Source organism: Halichoerus grypus, chromosome 8, assembly GCF_964656455.1.
Source record: "Halichoerus grypus chromosome 8, mHalGry1.hap1.1, whole genome shotgun sequence".
NCBI classification, from domain to species: Eukaryota; Metazoa; Chordata; class Mammalia; order Carnivora; family Phocidae; genus Halichoerus; species Halichoerus grypus.
Genome location: NC_135719.1, coordinates 126,140,778 through 126,163,385, shown reverse-complemented (window position 1 = coordinate 126,163,385; position 22,608 = coordinate 126,140,778). Strand labels below are relative to the sequence as shown.

The following is a 22,608-nucleotide window of genomic DNA, read 5'->3' as shown; positions in this document are numbered from 1 at the left end:
GTCATCACCACCGCATCAATAGGTCAGGGATAAATTCAGATCCAGTAAACACTGGAAGCCTCTAACTTCAACTTTCCAAAGGGCTCTCTCAGCACTTCAAGTGGTGTGTACTTTGAAGGCCGTCTAGAAATACAGCCCAGATACCCAGCAGCAGTGTTTTGATAACTGAAACCATGACAACAACAACATAATTGGCTGAAATATGGAGAGGCCAAGCCTATGAAACTCTTTTTCATTCTGAGAGTGATTTCACTCACATCCATATGTTAGAAACAAGGAAATATTAAGAATTGAATGGGCAGTCTGGCAGATAGAGTAAGATAGTTTTTATTAATCAAGAATATCTTCTACCTTGCTTGTCTGATGAACTCCTGAAAGTTTTCTGTATTCACCCCATCTTCCTCTTCTTCTTCAAGTTTCTTCTTCGATTTCTTTTCAGCCATCTGTTCTGTTTCCTACCCAGTCCCCAACCCACACAGGAAAACAATAAGATAAAACTGACTCCTGATAAATGCATACTTCATCATCTGGTTTCATTACCATTGGGTTAATTTGTCTTTATAGTAAAGACACTTACTTCCTCCATGTACTTTTGCCACCTATAAATTTGATATATTATTCTCTGCCATTATTTCATAAAATATTTTGGAATTTCCAAATAAAAGTTGCAGAATAAATGTAAATTTTTTATCATGTTTTTACTTTCTGCCCACATAACCCATTCAAAAAGAACTTCATAGCTCTTTTTAGCTTAGTAACATCTGTGCTCACCCTTGCAGCTTTAACAGTATGACAACAGAGATACTGTATTTTGTTACAATTAGGGAGACGAAAGATAGGTCTTGGAAGGTACTCCTCTACCAGCATCCAAACTGAGTAAATTCTTCACTTATATAAGACATACCAAAATTCTCAACAGATCTGGAGTAAATCACAGCTATCGATTTAGTATATTAATATTCTACTATTTATTCCACACATCTTTACAAATGCCATTTAAATTTCCTCAGTTTTCCCTTCTGCAAAATGACCATACTTTTTTTCTCCCAAATACCCTTTGGATATCAGATGCTTTGAAAAATATTCTAACCAAGTAGTACATTTCCTGGTCTTGGCTGTAAAATGATGTCACCATCTAAAATGTTCTCAAATACAAAGTATAACTCTCTCAGGAAAGAAAATTATGTCATTCTATTAAATCCACAGTTAATTTGCTCTCAAATAGTCAATTCACCACTGTTTAAAGGCATAATAATGACAATGCAAATTCACATAGTCCAGGATTCATCTCAGATACAATAGCACTCCGAGGGAATATGCTTTTTGATAAGCATTAACTATGGCCACTGGGCTTTCAGAAGTAATAAGCAGCTTTTCAGACCAGCTAGGTTAAGGAGTGAGGTCCAGCTCCCTGTAACAGTTACACACAAGGGTTGACAACACTAGAAAAGAGAAGGACCTCTCCACCCAGCTGGACACAGGCTTCTAGCTTGCTGCTAATAGTGTATGGCAATCTAAAACACAAGAGTAAGAGATAAACCACCTACCTTGTTGTATACAATAATAAAATCACCCAGTTGGTGGGCCAAGATTCTTCTGCGTTCCAGAAGTGCCAATCGTCGACTGGGTAATACCATCCTCAGTGAGTGCTGGAGGTTACTAGACGCTCGTTTAAGGAAGCGAACCACTAGCTCCTATTAAGAGTCATCGGCGGGGCAGGGGGGGGAGGGGAGCAGGGATTATGCTAAGCAACAGAAGACAGGCTATGAAGGGTTTACCCAACAGAGATATGAGAACAGGTACACTATACATTTCAACAAATAAGACCCAGAGCAAAAACATTAGGCATAAGAAGGATACAGAGAGACAAAACAAAAGAAACGTACTCTTCCCTCAATAAGCTGGCAATCAGAAAATCAATAAATATGTATGCAAATAATTATATATTAAAGAAGTAACTGTAAAAGTACCACAACTCACATGCAAATGGTAGTATAATAAATCAAAGTGCAGGTATCACTTCTAATAGGGTGATCAGAGAAAGCTACTTAGGGAAAGTAGCTTTCAAGGACAGACAGTGGAAATTAAAACCATGGGAGCAGATGAAATCATCAAAGGTGAGAAGGAAGAGAAAGAATACAGAAATATTCATATTCATTTAGAGACAGGAAAGAGGAGGAAGAATCAGAAAACAAAACAAAACAAAACAAAAACCCATGGCAGAAACACCAGAAATTTACCAAAAAAAAACCCGAGGAGAAAAGAGTGTCATGGAAGCCAAGGGAATTAAAGGCCCCATGTCAAAATCTTCCAAGAGACCAGAGCTGAAAAGGACCAGGACCAAGACCAAAACAAGGCCCTGGATCTGGCCATTGTGAGATAACTTCAACAGAACACTTTCAGTAGAGAAGGGAATAGAAGGAAGAGACGAAGAAGAGCACGGGTAATAAAGAATAGAAACTGCTCATTTAAGAAGTTTAGTGTTGAAGAAAAAGAAAGAACCAATACTCTGTATGTGAGAGGTGGTGGCTTCTTTTTTCCTTCCCCATGGGGAAGGGAGTTGGTGGGGAGGCGGGGGGGGGGCACAGAGAAAAGTCATTAAGTGGTACAAAGAGTACATCTCACTTGGCATGGGGCAAAGGATTCTGAAATCTGAACAGATACCAATCAGATCACTCACAGTATGACAAATGCTTCCAAGAGAGATTTTGTGAGACTAAGGGCCTTAAAGAGAATTGTTCCTTCCCTCCCCACGCCCCCACAACATGATAAAATTGCCTTAAGATGATAGATTTGAGGATCTTCTATTGATGTGCCTCCTATGAGTTATATGATAAAGAATCTCTAACCCTAACTTGGGGCAGAGAAGACAATTCTACCCCTACCTTCCTCAACAAGACCGCCGCCGCAATCATCAGGGAATGGGTTAGGGTTTGCTCTCTAGCTAGATTTTCAAACAGGAATGCACAGAACTGGTATTAAGTTTTGCGGTGATGATCCTAAGTATTCTCGTAAACAATCCCCCCCCCGCCAAAATCCTGTGTGAGTTCCAAGCGGTTGCAGGAGTTATTCTATTCTGAGCTCTTTTTTTATTCCTGAATTTGATTTTGGCTCATTGTCCTTTGGTGCCAATTTGCTCCAGCATGAAGGAATAGCCTCATAACCAGAGGTTGGATTTCACGATTCTATTCTGCTGTCTTTACTATAGGGTGGCTTAAGCTGTTATGTTAAAACATTATTTTTTCACAGTGGAGCAGACAAACTGACTCTCAAAAAGGCAGTTTCAATTTTCCACTTGGAAAGAGCAGAGCTAACATTTTCCACTGATGGTTGAAGGATTATTCACAACACACAAGGTTTTATCTCTGGGTTGTATTGGCTACTTTAAATTCACAAGTTGTTTTCTGGGATTTCCATCATGTTTTTTATAATAAGCCTGGCATATCGTATGCCTCTCGTATGTGGAGAACTGAAAATTATGGTAGGGTCACCATTGAGTTGGACAAAGGATGCAGCTTTCTCAGACTTAGAGGTCCCTCTCTTGTGGGTGACAGATCCCTGTGGTCAAAAGGCTATAGAAGGACTGTGGCTTCTTCTATAAGCGTTGACCTAACCAAAGAGCATGAAGTTCCCTGTCATTCCAATTCAAAAAGAAAAACCGTGCTAGAATGCTAAATCCTAGGCATGTTCAAATGACTGATACACAGCAAAAATTATTACACAGTTTGTTTCCAGTCATCTAATAAGAACTTTATAAAATTTCAACTAGTAGAGAAATAACATTAAAATGGAGGATGGTACATTCTCCGACGGCCTATAATAAAGTGCTTTCACAGGGTTAACGCCACCCCCTCAGGACAGAAAACATATGCCTTGTGATGCATGGAAACAAGAGAAGAGCAAATAATGTACAATTGTAACCTGTGAGTTCAAGTTTCAGTCTCCCCACACACAAGCTGTGGGACAAGAGGCAAATTACGGCCGTGCTCTAGGTCTTTGTTGTCTCAGCTACAAAATGGGGACTACAGTGCCTACGTCAAAGAGTTAATGCAACGGGAAAATCGAAGAGTGAAAGGGCTCTAAATTGTTATTCTTTTTGAGGGCTTTGCACAGTACCTGACGTCTAATGAGCAATCTATTTCTATTTTCAGGATGAAATAAACTGATGCCCTCAACAGAGTGTAATGAACATGGCCCCAGATCAAAGATTTACTTCACATTAAAGTAAATCTATAATCTATAGTGTGGAACAACTCTTTCACCAGAAGAATATATTGCTCTTTACCCTAGTTGAAAGTAGGAAGAGGAGGAGGAAGAGGAGGAGGAGGAAGAGGAGGAGGTGGAGAAGGAGAAGGAAAGAAACAGGGAAAGTAAAAAGGTTCCAACAAGAAGAGCCTCACCATCTGTTCATCCTCTTTGGCAGCCCAACTGGCACTGAACGTTTGACCTCCACTGTCCTTCATCAGGCGAATTTGAACATGCTGGAGATAGGCAGAGAATGCTATTCGGGCCTGCACTTTGCTATAGAAATCCAAAACAACATACCGTTATGAGACAGAATGGTAAGCCTACCAAATGTGTACTTGCCTCACTCAAAGTGGACTGTGAGGATCCTCCTATTAGGATGGCTAAGAAAAATGAAGCCCATCATGCAGTCATTGACTAAAGATATCTTCTACAGAGTACATGAGATTTTTTTTTTTCTATTAAAGAATCTTATTTATTTTCTCTATTATTAACACGGGAGAAAAAAAATCAAACAAGAATAGGATATCAGGTTTCCTACTCTTATACCTTATCTCTGAACTTTTTAATAACTTTCTTGGGGGAAATAGACGGGAAAAGTACTGAATCTTCACAATAACATATGCATTAATGTAGAAAGGTTTTTCTGCGTTGGAGTCCCTTATGTACTCATCAGTTGGTGCAAAAGTATTCTTTTGCTATGGCAACTAATATTTCTGGTGTGCAAAGGCCTCCAAAGCAGGAAATAGATAAATCCTACAAAGGAACTTTTGAGACCAAATTTTAAGGTCATGCTTTTCTCAACTACAAGACGGGAATGGCTGGAGCCCAGAACAAATGAGTGAGGTCCAACAGAGTTTGGCATAGATGAACTGACAGGCTAGGACGGGCCCAGATGTTCAGTGGGAAAAAGAAATCTTTACATATAGTAAAAAGTACCTCAGCGGCATCACCGAAAAACCCAGCAGATTTCTGCTTGGTGGTCTAGGTTGGAAATAAGGAAATCTATTCAAGCTATGGTTTAGAAGATAGAAATACCAGAGACACACTGATGATTTTCGCTTCAGCTGCTAATTGTAGCAGATCTGTTTTCCTTCAGGAGAGATTTTGGTTACTTCAGCTGATCGGCCTTCTGACACTCTAGCCAAAATTACATCAGCGAAGATTAGGGCCCAACACAAACTTTGTTTACAATCCTCACACATGCAATCACTGAATGCTTTCTACTCACTGTTCCTCCAAAATTAGGATGAACGACTTGTCCAGAGTAAAGTGGACATCCTAGAAGGTCTAGGTCTAACTTCTATATATGTGGTAGAGGGACTGAAGGGGAGGGGAGTCAGGTGGAGAAGTAGATTTGCTCTTGAGAGTTTAATACAGAAGATCTTCAGAGCATAAAATATAAGTCAGGCTACATCGTTTTTACTAATGGGGACAGTTTATGGGAGTACAATATGATTTTGAAAAAACAAATTTAGGGGCGCCTGGGTGGCTCAGTCATTAAGCATCTGCCTTCGGCTCAGGTCATGATCCCAGGGTCTTGGGATCAAGCCCCGCATCGGGCTCCCTGCTCCGCGGGAAGTCTGCTTCTCCCTCCCCCACTCCCCCTGCTTGTCTTCCCTCTCTCGCTGTGTCTCTCTCTGTCAAATAATAAAATCCTAAAAAAAAAAGAAAAAACAAATTTATATTTTCAAATGTTTCTCAACAAGGGCAACACTTACACCCTTGTTCTCCTGGAGACCACATGCCACTTTCCCCTCAACCATTCCCAAAAGCCTTACCCCCACAACAGATTATTTTCAAGACAAAATAAGTGAAAAAGATTCTTAATTTTGGTCCACAAATTCACTTGCTATCGAATGAGGTAGAAACATTTGATATTTCATTTCAGACATCTCCAAAGTAGAATACCTGATTTTATTAATTATTCCTCTAATGCTAAAACATGAAGGTCTTTCGGATAAGAGAATTATCACTTGGAGGCTGAGATGTCAATTATTGTTTCGTTGCAAATCATTGCCACAAATCAAATGAACAAGTACCGAGCTTTCCATTTCTATAAACCTCACTGAAAGAACCCGGGGTTGTTCATTCTGAGACTGGCCCTAAGGTACTGTTCACATTGGTCAGCTAGTCATTTGCAACAAACCCAAAAAGATGAAAGAATGAAAACTAGAATGATTTAAACCAAAAAACCCTTATTTTTTTAAAAAAATTAAGCTTATATGGATCCTCATTATAAAAATTACACAACTAAATGCTAGGGCCGAGAGTCTCGAATCCTTGCCATGACCTCCCTGAGACCCCTCAGTAGCCACGGAGATGCCCCACAGAATGATGGGTAGCTCCAGGGAACAGAGTCTAAAAACCACTAATTTGCATTAACACACCAGGCAACTACAAGTTTACTCATTGAAAGTCAGATCCATGAGATTTATGAAGAAATAACTTATTTCTACAACAGCTAAGTAGAATGTTATTGCTGGAAAGGGCCTTAGAATATAGTCCAGTGGTTTTCAAATGTTCTATTTCAATTCAGTGGAATCTTTTTTCCCCTCCAGAAAGCACAGTTTGAAAAACATTTGTCTAACCCCATACCTTGGCCTAAAGGAAAAGGAAACTGAGACGTGGAGAAGCTCTCTCTGACCAGCCCATGATCACACAGTCCATTGGTGAACCCTAAAAAGCAAGAGTCCAGGTCTTCGGACAGTTTGGTGTGCTCTCCACTCAACAGAACTACTGCTATTCTCCATGACGCTGTTCCAAACCTTAACTTGATCTCCCCACTCTCCCGAACCCCCGATGTTACCCACCCACCCTTGCAATATAAGAACTGACCTCTAACTTAGAAAATAAAGGCCAAAATGCATCAATACCTAGCCTTTCTTCCCCTTTCACTTCTAACTACTGCATTCATCCCATAGTGCTTTCTTTCTGACTTATAGTAAGAGATACCCCTCCAGTGGCCTCTTTCCACCTTCCTTTAGGGCCCTTCCTATCAATATATCCATTTCTGCATCTCTAATCCTCTTTCCTTTTTTTTCTTTTTTTTTAACGATTTTATTTATTTAGAGAGAGAGAGAGCATGAGCAGGGGGAGGGTGGATGGAAAGAGAGAATCTCAAGTAGACTGTGCTGAGTGGGGAGCTGATGCAGGGCTCAATCTCACAACCCTGAGATCATGACCTGAGCCAAAATCAAGAGTCAGATGCTTAACCGACTGAGCCACCCAGGTGCCCCTAATCCTCTTTCCATCAAACCCTTCCCCTAGTCTATAAATAAGCTCCAGAATCCTCATCTTTTAAAAAAAAAAAAATCCTTTTCTCTTAGCTTGCTCTATGTGTTCTCACCTCCCTTTCATTGCCAAATCCTCTGAAAAAGCTGGCTTGCACTTGGCTTTATTTCCACAACTCACAATTTCTCACAACTCACAAGTTGGGCCTAGGTCAGAAATGCAGGAGTTTCTTGTTACTCTTCATGCTCTCTCGGGCTGTCTGAGGCACACTACGGCTTGGAACTCTCATTCTGGAGCTTCTACCACACTCCCTCCTCCTAGGCTGATGCCTACCTCTCTAACTGCTAGTTCCTATCTCTTTACTATTAAACACTGGTTTTCCCCAGGGCTCAATTCTCCTCCTTTCTCCTGCCTGTGCTTGCTGGACTAAAGTGAATTGGACAAGCTCACCCACTCTGAAGTTCCTAATTATCAACTGCCCAATTCTGTTCAACTCTGACCTTCAAAGGTGTATCTTCACCTATCCACTGAACAACTTCATCCCAGAGCCCTTCTGCCTCACTGTGTCCCAAATGAAACATATTTCCATCCTGAAACCAACTCCTATGCTCCTTATATTGATTGACGGCATTGCCAAGTTGCTAAGTTTGGGAAATCCAGCCTCTCTGGAGTTCTTACATCTACAGAGACCAAGCCCTCCCCATTTTAACTTGCAAATTTCATTCAGTCCATCCCATTCTCTCCATTCCGGTAGCCATGGCTCTGGTCAAGGCCTCATCTTCCTGGCTCTGGACTATTGTGACAGCCCCTAACTCACCTTTCTGCCTTTCATTCTCCTCTTAATCACTGACCCACAGTGCAACCAGAATTTACCTTCTAAATCAAGATCTGACCATATCATTCATCGGCTTAAAAATTATCCATCTAGAAAATACAGTCCCAGCTCCTTTTAGAGTGCTTTATGATCAAATGACATCCATTTTTTTTTTTTTTTCTGTCTTATCTCTCACTGCATTCCTCTCTCCATGTAACTACCCAGCCTAGCACAATTCCTGCACAAAGCAGGTGCTCAATAAGCGTCTGCTGAGGGGCTGAATGACTTGACTGGACCATCACACCTTCTGCCTTTATTTCCTCTACTGGTACTCCCACACAGCTGCCACCTGTCAGCCCTCCTGACATCCTGCTCATCAGCCAAAGCCTGGTTCAAATATTACCACCTCCCTAATGTCCCTCTAGCCTTTCCAGGCAAGACCAGTCACTCCTTTCTCTCTGCCCTAAGGGCACTTTGTCCATATTGGGGCCCCTACTCAGTAAGTATCCCTACACTAAACCATGAGCCACTTGAACTCTGCACTTTCAGTGACTGACACTCAAACCAGTGAGACATGGGTTTGGATCATAGCTCTATACCTTGGACAAGCAACTTCTCTAAGGCTCAGTTTCCTTAATAGTAACAATAATAAAATCACAGTCATTACCTCCCAGGGCTGCTGTAAGAAAAGGAAATGGCTGCAAAGCTCCCAGCACAGTACCTGGTACACAATATTAGTTACCAGTTTTACTATCATAATTACCAAAGGTACATACCTAAGATTGCCGTTATCTTGCAGAATCTGCATCAGGTTAAATTTAGGCTCTGGCTCCTGAGTCTCAATTTTGTAGCACTGTTCACTTTTATTATTCCATTCAGAAACTTTCATGGCATTTTCTTTGGGTGAATTTTCTACCATAACAGTCAATGAGGGGGTGTATTTGGCTTGATTTTCTCCAAGGGACCCTGCAGATTCCTCCTGGGAAGCCTCCTGTTCTTCATCTTCATTGTCTAATACGACTTCTTCCTCCTCTTCGCTCTCTGTCTCAGTTTTAACATTCATTTCAGCTGGCTGAGTGATCACTAAATGCGAAGAATCACTAATGTTGCTGAAAAAAGGATTAAATTTTCCTCTCTCCCAATACCTTCCTTTCATCTTTTTAGTAAAAACCCGTCTCTAAGTCAGACCACAAAAAAGGCACAAAATGAACAGCATACACATCACTCTCCAGTCTCATGCACTCTAAAAACCCATCTTCATTAGAGTTCATGTTTTTCAGCGTAATACCGATGGCTCTCTCACAACTTCAGGCAAACATCTGGGTAATCTCTACAGTGTGTTAGAGGTTTTTAGAAGGGCACCTTTTATGGAGGTACAAAGAGCAGGGGAGTAGCTTTCTATCCTACATTTATTCATTATCTTTCTCTTTCACTGACTTGGAAGGTATGTGAGGACAAAGGCCTTATCTTTTTTATTCACCGATGAAAACCCTAGTGACTAACGTGCTCAACAAAGGAGGGGAGGAGGGGCGGAAAGGGCAGTCAGTCATCAGTGACAAACAGACCTAAAAATGGAAGAATCCGGGAGAGAAAGAAATTCCTCCTTGTCTGCTCATGGTTAAAATATTTCTACCATTCAGCAATGTCAAGGGATGAACGAGATTTAACACCTACTCATGAAGAAGCTGAACAATCACGCTCAGGATTCCATTATACTTAAGCTAAAGTATTTCTTTAGATTTATGTATCTTTATACCTCAAGTATTTCTAGAGTATCAGCTAGTTATATGATGCTGAAAAGCGAGCAAAAGCCAAACGTATATGCTTCAGTTATTCTTCAGTACAAATATTACAGAATGGGAGGTTTAAAAACATATAATCCTTTCGAAATTAAGTTTCTGAGAAAAAGACTATACAAAAAAATTAAGTGTACGTGATCGGGAAGGTTCTGATTCATTAAGTATAATTAAGAAGCCGATTAACTCAGACTGGCAAGACCCGGACAATGGAGTTTGGCGTAAGCTCACCAGCAGGTACCTGGGTATTTTGGCCTCATTGCCCTCAATCTGCTGCTGCGTCTTCGACGTTTCCGCACCTCCAAAGACAGGAGCTTCCTCTCATAGAGAGCAGCATGCAGCTTGGCCTTTGAATTCATACTCTCTACTTTTAGTTCTGGTGCTCCATCAGCAGCTAGTCTATGGGGAAAAAATATGGTAGCTACAGCCTTCAGAAAGTTCTCTCCTTTATGCCAAGGCTCGGCTTGACAGAATTCTGTAACCAACAACAGGCTGGACAGGGTACCTCTAGTGAATTCTAAAAGGTTCGACAGATAAATGGGAATACTGGAACCTGCGTTAAAACTTCACTAATGGCCTGTCTGAATTTGTTAAAACAAAAATATATCTGAAGACAGTGTTTAAGTGTTTTTAAGTATTCAGTCATACTGGCTGACTGTTTACTGCAGAACCCATAAAGTGCCACCCAATACCTTATACCTAAGAAGGACTGGGAACACTGGTAACACTAATTCTTAAGCTAGGTGGTGGCTACAGGTGTTTGTTTTATTGTTATTCATTATAATTTACTCAGACTTATACAAATATTCTTCTAATGTATACAGTATTTAACAAATACAGATTTAGCAGAGGTTGAGACAAGGGGAGGGATGGCTGATACCTGTGAATATGGCAGCACAGAGCTAAGACTTACGTGAGAAGTGTCTTAGGAATGTTACCAAGGCCCAGAGTCTCAAGCATTCCAACTTCTCCATTAGAGTCTACTTAGTTACAGGGGGATATGGGGGGAGGTGGTAGGGCCTCTCCAGATGTTGAGTATAGGTCAGAAGTTAGAGTCAGAACAGACAAGGGAAGGCAGCAGATGTTGGACAAAGCCAAGTTCAATCAAGCTGTGAATGGGAAGTGGGATGGGAAGGGGATGGCAGCAGCTACATTAGGCATTAGTTAAAGTAAGATAAATCATAAGTTAGGGAAGTGACTGGTATCAGGCCCAATCCAAACAAGGATCGGGCAAAGTACCATGCAGGCAGAGGTAACTAGGTCAGCAAAGAGAGAGAGGACTCTTGGTCACTGGGTCAGAAAAGAAGTATCCATGTCAGTATCTGAAAGCAGGCAGCTGACTGCCCGTATACTCAGAACTCAAGATCTAACTGGTTGACTATGAATTCTCTCAGAGAACTGAACTCCCTAGAACTCAAAGCGTATTCCCTTTGAGGTCAAGGAATCATCCTCATTTCTCTGGGAGTTTTCAATCTCTGACAATGATGGAAAGGCTGTGTCTTTTGGTCTACGTAGGAGTTTTAGGGATTTCTGAGTGGATAAACTGGACAGTAAATCTTCTAGAAACTTTCTTTCCAGAGCAGGAAATCAGGCCAAGAATAGGGATGGTCCTGACACATGGGGGCAGAAACCAGAAGCAAATTAATAAACTTTAAAAATACTTCAAACCCAGCTTACCATTGCCCCAACAAATGAACACTGCACTGCCCCCCCCCCACGCACATAGTTATGAAAATAGATTTTTAGCCAATTAAATAATAAAGAAAATGAAACAAATCTAATATTTTAAAATAACAATTGTGAGCTTCTAAGAAACCCTGAATAGAGCAATAAATTCAAGTAGTACAAAGAATGGAGGTAGGGAATGATGGAGAAAGTGTGATAAACACTTCTGATAAACAGAATTATAACGACCATGCTTGTCTTGTCGATCACTGGGTCAGAGATGCCCATGAGACTGCCCAGCATACAGCTGACATATCATAAATATTTTTGAATAAACAACTGAATTCCTTATAAATAAGTTGCAATACCTTTTAGCTACATTTACCTCATTTTATTTCTCCAACTTTTTATTATGAAAATATTTACACAAACAGAAAAGTTTTAAGAATTGTACAACAGACATCCACGTACCCACAGCCTAGTTTCTGCAATGAATATATTGCTATATTTCTTTCAGCACATATATCCCACCATCCCTTCTTCTATTCATCCATCAATCCATCTAATTTTTAAAGCATTTCAAAGTTATACACAGAGGTCAGTGCACTTTACTCTTAAATGCTTTAACATGCAAATCATTAAGTTGCTAAAGTTCAGTACTTGTTTTATAGGGCTTTTGGTGTTTTGGTTGTTTTTGTTTTGTTTGTTTTTTGGTGAGCTAAACCCTACATATACTGAAATACCCAAATATTAAATGCCCATTGATGAGTTTTGACAAATGCCTAAAACTATATAACCTGAACTCTAATGTTACTACCTCCTCAGAAAGTTCTCATGCCCCTTCCCAGTCAATCCTTCCCTCACCCTCCTAAAGGAGACCACTGTCTTAAATTTTTTCATCACATATTAGGTTTGTCTGTTCTAGAACTTTATAAAAATGGAATTATTCAGTATGAACTCTTGTGTGTAAATCTCCTTTCATTCTGCATGTTTTTGAGATTCATCCATGTTATGTGTATCCATATTTATGCCTTTTTATTGCTGAGGATTAGTCCACTCTATGAATAATCCAAAGTTTGCCTACTTTCTGGTTGTTGGACCCCCTAGGTTGTTTCCAGTTTGGGAATATTATGAATAAAGCTGCTATGAACATTTTTGTACAAGTTGTTTTGTGGTTACGTTTTTCATTCCTTCTGGGTAAAGATCTCAGCATGGAGCTTTCTAGGCTAACAAACCGGCAGACTCCTTCTCAAGTGCCTGGACAAGGTCATGCTGCCAATGACAACTTATCAGCGTTCCATTAGCTCCACATCCTCACCATTTGATGCGGTCGGTCACTTCGGCTTTTTCCCCAGCCTTACCGAGCTATAACTGACAAAATTGTAAGGCATTTAAAGTATACAACACAATGATATCATTTTGGCCATTCTGCTGGATGTTTAGTGGTATTTCATGATTTTAATTTGCAAATCTCTGGTAACTAATGTTGTTAAGCCCATGTTCACGAGCATATTGGCAACTCACACACCTTCTTTTGGTAGTTAGTGTCTGTTCAAATATTTCACCCGTTTGTAAAAGGGTTGATCTTCTAATTCTTCAGTTGTCTAATTCTTCAGCTGGTCTTCTAATTCTTCAGTTGTAGGAGCTCATTATATTTCCTAGATACTGGTCCTTTGTTTGATGAGTATCTTCACTCGGTCTATGGCTTGCCTAGTCACTTTCCTAACAGTATGTGAGGATAAGCAAAAGTTTTTAATTTTGAGGAAATCTAGCTTATCATTTTTTCCTTTTTGGGTATTGCTTTCTGTGTCATGTCTAAAAACTTTTGCCAAGCCCCAAATCACAAAGATATTTTCCTAGATTTTCCCCAAGAAGTTTTATAGTAATAGCTTTTATGTTTATGACTATGAATCATCTCTAATTTTTCTGGGAGATAGGGGTTGAGGTTCATTTTTAAAAGCATGATATCGGGATGCCTGTGTGGCTCAGTCGCTAAGCATCTGCCTTCGGCTCAGGTCATGATCCCAGGGTCCTGTGATCGAGCCCCGCATCAGGCTCCCTGCTCTGTGGGAAGCCTGCTTCTCCCTCTCCCACTCCCCCTGCTTGTGTTTCCTCTCTTGCTGTCTCTCTGTCTCTCTGTCAAATAAATAAATAAAATCTTTGAAAAAAAAAATCTAAAGCATGATATCCAGTTCCAGCCCTATTTATTAAAAAGAGTTTCCTTTCGGGGCGCCTTGGTGGCTCCGTCAGTTGAGCCTCTGACTCTTGATTTTGGCTCAGGTCATGATCTCAGGGTCGTGAGATTGAGCCCTGTGTTGGGCTCCACGCCCCACGCTGGGCGTGGAGCCTGCTTAAGATTCTCTCTCTCCCGGGGCGCCTGGGTGGCTCAGTTGGTTAAGCGACTGCCTTCGGCTCAGGTCATGATCCTGGAGTCCCAGGATCGAGTCCCACATCGGGCTCCCTGCTCGGCAGGGAGTCTGCTTCTCCCTCTGACCCTCCCCCCTCTCATGCTCTCTCTCTCTCATTCTCTCTCTCAAATAAATAAATAAAATCTTTAAAAAAAAAAAAAAGATTCTCTCTCTCCCTCTGCCCCTCCCCTGCCCCCACACTCTCTAAAAAAAAACAGAAAACAAAAAAACAAAACCAAAAAGCAAAACAAAAACAAAACAAAACAAAACAAAATCTCCTATTGTGATAGCCTGAATAAAATCATCTCTAAAAAAAAAAAAAGTTTCCTTTCCCCATTGGACTTTGGGCCCTTTGATTAAAGTCAAATGACCATATAAATATAGGCCTATTTCTAGACTCTTTATTCTGTTCCACTGATGAACTTGCCACAGTTTTGCTTACTATAGTATTATAGTATTTCTTTAGTCAGGTACCCTAAGTCTTTTTCAAGATTACTTTGGATAGTTTAAGTCCTTTGTATTTCCACACACACAAAAAAATTTTTTTAAGTCAATTTCTGCTGGTGATGAAAAAAAATATAGTCAATTTCTACAAAAAAAAAAAAAAAAAAATCTACTGGAATAATGATTGGGATTACACCAGATTTTTAGATCAATTTGTAGAGAATGAACTTTTTTTTTTTTTTGCAATATTAAGTCTCCTAATCCATACACATCACATATCTCCCCAACTTATTTAGGGCTTCTTTCATTTCTTTCAGTAATATTTAGTAAGCTTTTACTGTATAGGTATTGAACATAGTTTGTAAAATTTATCCCTGAGAACTTCATATTTTCAAATGCTACCATAAACAAAATTTAAATTTCATTTTTAAATTATTTACTGCTAGTATATTAAAATGCCATAGATTTTAGTATATTGACCATGTATCCTTGCTAGGTATACTTATATGTTCTTGTAGCTATTCTGGCTTTAGGATTTAGGATTTCCTATTAACCAGATCATGCCATCTAAGACTAAAGACATTTGATTTCTTCCTTTTCAATCTGTATGCCTTTTCTCTCTTATTCCCCAGCCCTTGCTTTATTGTACAGCTTGGGACAACCTCTAGTATAAAGTGAATACAAATGGCAAAAGTGGACATCTTGCCATATTACTGATACAGAAGGATGCTTTCAATATTTTGCCATTAAGGATGATATTAGCAATAGATTTTTCATAGAAGGTCTTTACCAGATGAAGAAATTCCCTTCTATTCCTGATTTGCTAAGAGTTTTTCTCATAAATGTGAATGATGTAAGATGCTTTTTTTGCATCTAATAAAATGATCACCTAGCTTTTCTCCTTTATATATGGTGAATTATACTGACTAATTTTCAAATGTTAAACCAACTTTGTACTTCTAGGAAAAACCTTACTTAGTCATATGTATTACTCTTTTTCTTTATACTGGTAGATTCAATTTGCTAATATTCTTTGAAGAAATTTTTGTCTGTGTTCATGAAGATATTAGCCTGTAATTTTCTTCTTTTTTAAAATGTCTCTGGTCAGGTTTTGATGTCATAGTTAATGCTGACATCATAAAATGAACTGGCAAGTGTCCCTTCCTATATTTTTGAAAGAGTTCATGTAAGATTGGTGCTGTTCTTCCTCAAATGTTTGAAAGAAATTACAAGTGAAACTACTGGGCCTGGGATTTTCTTTGTCGAAAGGTTTTTGATTACAAATTCAATATTCTGAATAGATACAGGGCTATTCAAAATTTCTATTTCAGCTTGTGTCAGTTTTGCTACATGTTCCCTCCCAAGGAATTCAGACATTTCATCTGGGTTGTCAAAGTAGTGGAATAAGGTTGTTAATAATATTCCCTTAACGTCCTTTTTATGTCTGTAGGGTCTGTAAATTATTTCCCTCTCTCCTATCTGACACTGGTAATTAGTGTTCTCTTTTTTCTCTAGATCCTTCTTTAAACAAAAATTAGATTTACGCTTCAAGGGGTTTCAATGAGAAACCAGGTTTATCCTCATTAATCCTTAAATGTAAAACTAAAAGCTAGATATAGGATGTCTCTCTCTTCTTGTTGCCATTTTGATTTCTAAAGAGTCACAGCACAAAGGAGATGTATGTAAAGTCTCAAACCAGGGAGGTGTATGCTTAGATCTAAGAGTTTTTGTTGAGGTTGTAGTCTTTGGTTAGGGAAGGCCACCCCAGCCCTTCCTCTAAGGCCTTTCTCTCCTCCACCAGAATGAAGAGCCATGGGTGTTCTGCATACTTTCAGTTCTGTGGCAAACCTGAAGCAGTTCTGCTCAGTCCCATAAGGCACAGAGTTACATGCCCCCGGTATACCAAGGCCAACCATAACCACTTATTTGACTCTAACATGGCTCTAACACAGTTTTGAAATCTCATTTATACTTTGGTGTCTCTCACACAGCCAAACAAGAAAACTATTATTATTAGTTCAAATGATATACCTGTAGTTATAAAAAAAGTAAAACCCAAACTTAGTTTGTAAAAAGTTGCCTCAGAATAGTGTTTGAATAGAAACATTTTTTATGTTACTATTCAAGCTGAGCCAAACCAAAAATGGTTACATAAAATATCATGCTTAGCCCCTGCATGGTCACACACTGTGCACATGGAAAGAATTTCTCAACTCTTAAAAATCAGTTACCGTGTTCTTCCTGTCAATAAGCTTCTTCTTGGGTTTCCCCTACAGAAGTAGAAAGGACAACTGGGTTAGAGGACTGTTCAGATATTCTCCCCTGAGTTCACACGTGCACACATACACACTCCTGAGATAACATGGAATTAGGCCAGGGAAGGCTTCTTTGGGGAAAAGTAGAGAGATGTATTGAGAAAAGAACAGAGTCCCATAAGCATGGGGGAAGAGCAATTAAAAAAAAAAAAAAAAAAGGGAAATGACAAATGAATTCTAGAAAAAAAGCGTAACAATTACTTGCATCTGTATATTCAGTCACAAATCAAATCACACTTATTCTTCACAACCACCATGTGAAGATTATTGGCCCTGCTTATTAAAAAAAAAAAAAAAAAAGGAGTAGGATAAGATCATTTTGTGACATGCCCAAGGCTGGTGCTTAGTGGGCTCAAATGGGAACCCAGAGGTTAGGTCTCAGAGTCCAGTGCTCTTCTTTATACTTTCACTGAACTGTATTATGTATTAGTAAAGGAAACCAATCTCAATTCTCATGGGGTTCAAAAAAGGATGCTCATGAGAAATAGATTATTCAAAATTAAAAAAAAAAAAAATCCCTTTAAAAAAAGAGATGCTCTCCATAGTGTCTGAACTAGAGTTGGGCTCTCACCACAGGAAGTGAATGCCATTTATGTTTAAATTAGCTTTTGTTTTTCTTTAAAACATTCTCTCCTTATTCAATTTCCTTTCATTTAACATACATAACATCTCTCTTTTTTAATTTCCTCAGTTTTACTTGTATTCATTTGTGAATGTGTATACTTAGCTCAGTACAATTTTATCACTGTGTAGATTCACGTATACATCACCACAGACAAGATACTGGACAATTCCATGACCATAGGATCCCCTGTGTCATCCTTTTATAACCACACACCTCTTACCTAACCCTTGGGTCCTTTTAATCCATTCTTCATCTTAAAACTTTATCATTTAAAATTTACCATTTAAAAATTTAAAAAATGTTATAAAAGGAGACAGATGCAATCAATGTTAAGATTTTCTATTTACAGAAAATCAAGTAGAAAGTAGGTCTTCACCAAAATGTTTGGTCTTTCCTTTCCCGTGTCTTCTTTTCATGCCAATGTCCTAATATTGTCTCCTTATCATCAGAAAGCCTCAAGATGATTTTAACTTTTTCATCAGATAATGGTTTGTTCCAGTAATATGCAATCATGGTTTCACATTACAATCACCTAGGCAGCTTTTAGGGAGTACCAATACTTCAGGCTGGGAGTTGGGCCAGAGCATCAACAGGGTTTATAAAATCTGCAGGTGCTACTAATATGTAGCCAGGGTTTAAACTATCATCATATTATAAGATAGCAGGTAAGATACTGTTTGTCAGGCAGGGTGGCAGGTGGGGGATGAGAGGGAGAGGGCAAGAAAGGCAGACAAAATTAAAAAGAAGTAATTAGGGAATTAGTTTGAAAGTAATTCTGACAATAATACAACAGGATTTTCAAGAGGAAAAACATCAGTTTGGATTGAAGAGAACAAACTTACTGCAAGATGTTAGGGCTTGCAACAAATACAATTTCATTTTTTCGGTGCCTATTTGTGTGTGTGTGCCTACCATGTGGTACACTCTAGATACTGATAAAAACAAAGATGAACATAACAAAGTACTTCTCTCAAAAGCCAACTTGTGAAGTAGATGGGCTAGTAAGTAAACAAGCAATTATAACACAGTGTGGGAATCTGAATCAGACTGAGGGATTGGAAGGGCTGGCAGAACCTCCTCCTAGTCTGGGAGAGGAGAAAGGACACAACTAGTAGAATGTAGGGATGGACTGAAGGCCATTCCATGGGATGGCAAGTATGTAAGAAGGAGGCATGAAAGAGCAAGGTGACACGGAGGGATTGGCCAAGGGTGGATGTGAAAAAATAGAGATTAGGCTAAAATTAATCCTCCAACTGAAATTTAGCATTTCCTTCATAGACATGTAGGAAACTGTCTGCAGCAGTGTTCATATGATTTTATTACCAAAAAACAAAAAAACCAATATATCTTTTTTCATATTACTTTAGAGATGTTACACGTATCTCAAAATATTGCAACATGTACCATACTTTTGAAATTATGATGATTATTAGACCAGCTGGTGGTCTTGTTTATTGAATTGTTAATAAAAAACACATATATTACTACGTCTAAAATCTCTTTATTGTTATGCTCCCCCTGGGAGAATGCTTTCTCACTTTAGTGATGGTTTCCCAATTGCCTGATCCACTTCCTTCTCCCTCATGGGAAGCCCAAAGATGGAAACATTCAGCCTCAAACATAGAGTCCATGTCAGTTCAGACTGAAACAACCTGTGAGGAAAATCATGCAAACTACCTATCCTCAGCAAATGGTCCATTATTTATAAAAACAACTGGACAATCAAAGATCACTAAATATATGAGGAAATATAGTAATACAAACCAGAAAGAATGAGATGAATGAACAGAACTAATCTAGAAGAATTAAATAAAATGCAAAAAACAGAAAGGAACTTTCAACAAACTAAAAAAGTCAAAGAGATGTGAAAAAATATTTATGATATTGTGATTTATATTAAGAAATATATAGTTGGGGGGTGCCCTGGGTGGCTCAGTTGGTTGAGCATCTGACTCTTGATTTCGGCTCAGGTCATGATCTCAGGGTTGTGAGACTGAGCCCTGAGTTGGGCTCTGTGCTCAGTGGGGAGTCTGCTTGAGATTCTCTCTCTCCCTCCCTCTGCCCCTCCCCCCCATGCACACTCTCTCTAAAATAAATAAATACATCTTTTAAAAGAAGAATTTAAAGAAATATGCATTTGGTCTCCATTCCCATCTCTGGTATAGAGTACCTAAAACCTCTGGAACTTCCTAAGTGATGAGCGTGGTAAAGGTGCCTTTGGTTATGCCAATGTGGTGACTTTGGGAATGCCCTGGGTCACCGTTGGGATGCGGGCTGGTCACCAGAGGAACCAACCATGTGATCAAAGGGCTGGAACTTCTGGTCCCATCTTGCTGACCTCTAGGAACGGGAGAGGGCCTGGAGATGGGAATTCAATCACCAAAGGTCAAAGATTTAATCAATGGTGCCTATGTAATGATGCTTTCATAAAAATGCAAAAGGAGAGCATCCAGGTTGGTGCACACGTGGAGATCTGGGGGAGTCTGGCACACCTGGAGAGGGCAGAGAAGTTCTGCACCCTTTCCCCATAACTTGCCCTATGCGTCTCTTCCATCTGGCCATTCCTGAATTATATCCTTTTATAATAAACCAGTGAGCTAGTAAGCGAAACGTTTCTCGGAGTTCTGTGAGCCACACCAGCAAATTAATCAAATGGAAGGAAGGAGAGAGCTGTAGGAACCTCTGATTTGGGGCTGGTTGATCAGAAGTCCAGGTAAGAACCTGGACTTGCAACTGGTGTCTGAATTAAAGTCCAAAGAGCAGGTCATTCAAAACCCTAATCTGTAGCCGGTTTGCCAGCAGCACAGGTGACAACCTGGCCTTGCGATTGGTGTCCAAAGTCAGGCAAAGGCGGAGGAAGTGGGGAATGACACAGTCTTGTAGGACTGAATCCTTAAACTGCGCAATCTGATGATAATCTCTGGGCAGACAGTGCCAGGACTGAGTTGAATTCTCAGCTGCAAACAGGGGACAATTGCTTGGTGCTGTGGGGGAACCCACCCACCACACTGGAAATAGGACCAGAACCATTTTAATATTACAGCCATGAACTCTAAAAACTAGTCAGAAATCAAAAATAGTTCTTGGATATTAAAATCATACTTGCCAAAGTTAAAAAGGTAAATTGAACAACCCTCTCCTGTCTGGTACTGAATAACAAAATAGATAGGGCTACAGATCAATTTAGAATTTTAGAAGAAGAAGTTCAAGAAACCTCCCAGAATTTAAAGCTAAGAAACAATGAGATCAAAAGAATGAGAAAAAAGTAAACAAAAGCAAAAACAAAAAACATGGAGCATATAGCAAAAGATCCAAAATCCATCTAACGGAAGTTCCACAAGGAGAGGAAGGAGAGGATGAGGGGAATATTTCCCACAGATGGAAGACTTAAATCTGCAGACTGAAATGACTCACCCACTGCAAAGCCAAAATAATGAAAAGTAACACACTAGAACATATCTTGGTAAAATACCTGAACTCTAAAGATAAAGGAGCCTGTAAAAGTTTCTAGGATTCCACGTGGGGGAGGAGAGAAAAAAACAGGTTAGATAGAGAGAACGGAGCTTCCATGTCTTCTAAGTGAATCTGAAGGTCTCTTTCATTAGAAGCTAAGCAGTGTAATTATTCCATCAATGGTAATAACCACAAATTTAAGGGGGAAATGGCAAATCCCCTATATTTCCTGATAATAAATCACAAAATTGTAAGAAATGGCTAAAATCTGGGTATCTGTTTTAAGCATCCTGCAAAAAAGCACATATAGCCTGAAAGTAACATAAATTTCTCTAAATAACTAAGGTTCCTTATTTTGATAGTCAATTACTAAACTGTCCTGCAAGACAATTACGTCTTGGGGCAACAAAAGTGTGGGACTAAGTAGTGCCTGATTGCTGTGCTCTTTGAATTCCAATGTCCATTTTCCATCATTCTACCCTATCATCCCTTGTATTGAGGTTATCAATTGTCATTTTTTACAACTCCTGGTATATTTATTTTGTGAATTACCACCTTGCTCTACCTTTCCAAATCTGATCATTCTAATCTCTTCTAGTCTAGAAAAACAGATGAGGACATTGTGTCTAATGTAAAAAGGCACAGAGTACGGGTCTTCCTTTAAGAAGAATAAAGTTTAGGGCATTTGTTAAGATTGTTTAAAGATCATTATGGTTTAATATGTGGCCTCTGGAAACAGTACAAAGTGCTAAGAGTTAATGAATTCTGGGACAATGAGGTATGATACTGTGTTTTCTGCAAGGCCCTCTGTATCAGAGATTTTACGAAAGACTTTTTTTTTTATAAAGCCTCTTTCCTTCTTTTGTATGTACCTTCTCTGTATCACATGATCTAGTGATCTTATAAGATTAGCAAATTTACAAGATCAGCAAATCCCCACCTGTCCTGGAAGAGACGTGTTGCCAGCATATAGTTCATGGAGGTCTTGTGTTCGAGGTAGGACCTGAAAGACAAAGAATGAAACTGGCTATTTCTTAAGTTTGGATGAAGGGAAAAAATATGGAAATAAAGCCATGAATCAAGCACAGAAGTGACAGGTTACTTATATACGGTTTCTTAATAAATGTACGGTTCTCTAAAGTGGCAAAGGAGGAGAAAGTTGCTTAAATTAAAATTATAAAATATCAGAGTAGCAGCAGATACAATAAAATGAAAAGGATAAATGGAGTTGATTTAGAAAGTAAAAAGAAAGAAATGACGGGATGTCTTGGATTAATAAAAAGTAACACCCTAAATTCAGAAAATAAAACTGTAAAGTAAAAACAAAGCCACCACCAAAAATCATATATAACTAAGAAAGAGGTCAAATGAAGCCGGGAATGGGGAGAAGCATAAAGGGTGTGAAAATGTAGACAGAAGATGGTTTCAATCATGTTATTTCTCAAGAGCTTTCAATGGCTCCTTGACGCTTACTTCAGGAGGCATACTCTTTCTCTTCCAAGCTTTCAAAAGTTGGATAAGCTATACCACCAATTCCTTCACACTTTTTCCAGACGGTTCCCCAACATTGATCCTGCCATATAGCCAGACAAGCTCCCTTAAACTACTC

The 22,608-nt window shown here is 39.3% G+C and overlaps 1 protein-coding gene across 21 annotated transcripts in view; it reads right to left on the bottom strand.

Annotated features, from left to right (window-relative positions):
* TTLL5 (tubulin tyrosine ligase like 5) overlaps positions 1 to 22,608 on the bottom strand; it is a 274,823-nt gene that overhangs the window by 168,470 nt on the left and 83,745 nt on the right. For 18 of the 21 annotated variants that reach the window (XR_013440787.1, XR_013440786.1, XR_013440789.1 and 15 more), the window contains 7 exons: positions 21,940 to 22,002; positions 16,838 to 16,876; positions 10,331 to 10,488; positions 9,070 to 9,376; positions 4,401 to 4,521; positions 1,548 to 1,694; positions 352 to 455 (listed from right to left, as the gene is read on the bottom strand). Coding sequence is in view for 17 of the 21 variants with exons in the window: in XM_078053996.1 (XP_077910122.1) it covers positions 352 to 455; positions 1,548 to 1,694; positions 4,401 to 4,521; positions 9,070 to 9,376; positions 10,331 to 10,488; positions 16,838 to 16,876; positions 21,940 to 22,002 (939 nt within the window). In the remaining 4 variants the exon portion in view is untranslated. The remainder of the gene's footprint in view (positions 1 to 351; positions 456 to 1,547; positions 1,695 to 4,400; positions 4,522 to 9,069; positions 9,377 to 10,330; positions 10,489 to 16,837; positions 16,877 to 21,939; positions 22,003 to 22,608) is intronic. The other 3 variants (XM_078053983.1, XM_036068564.2, XM_078053985.1) reach the window with 1 other exon arrangement.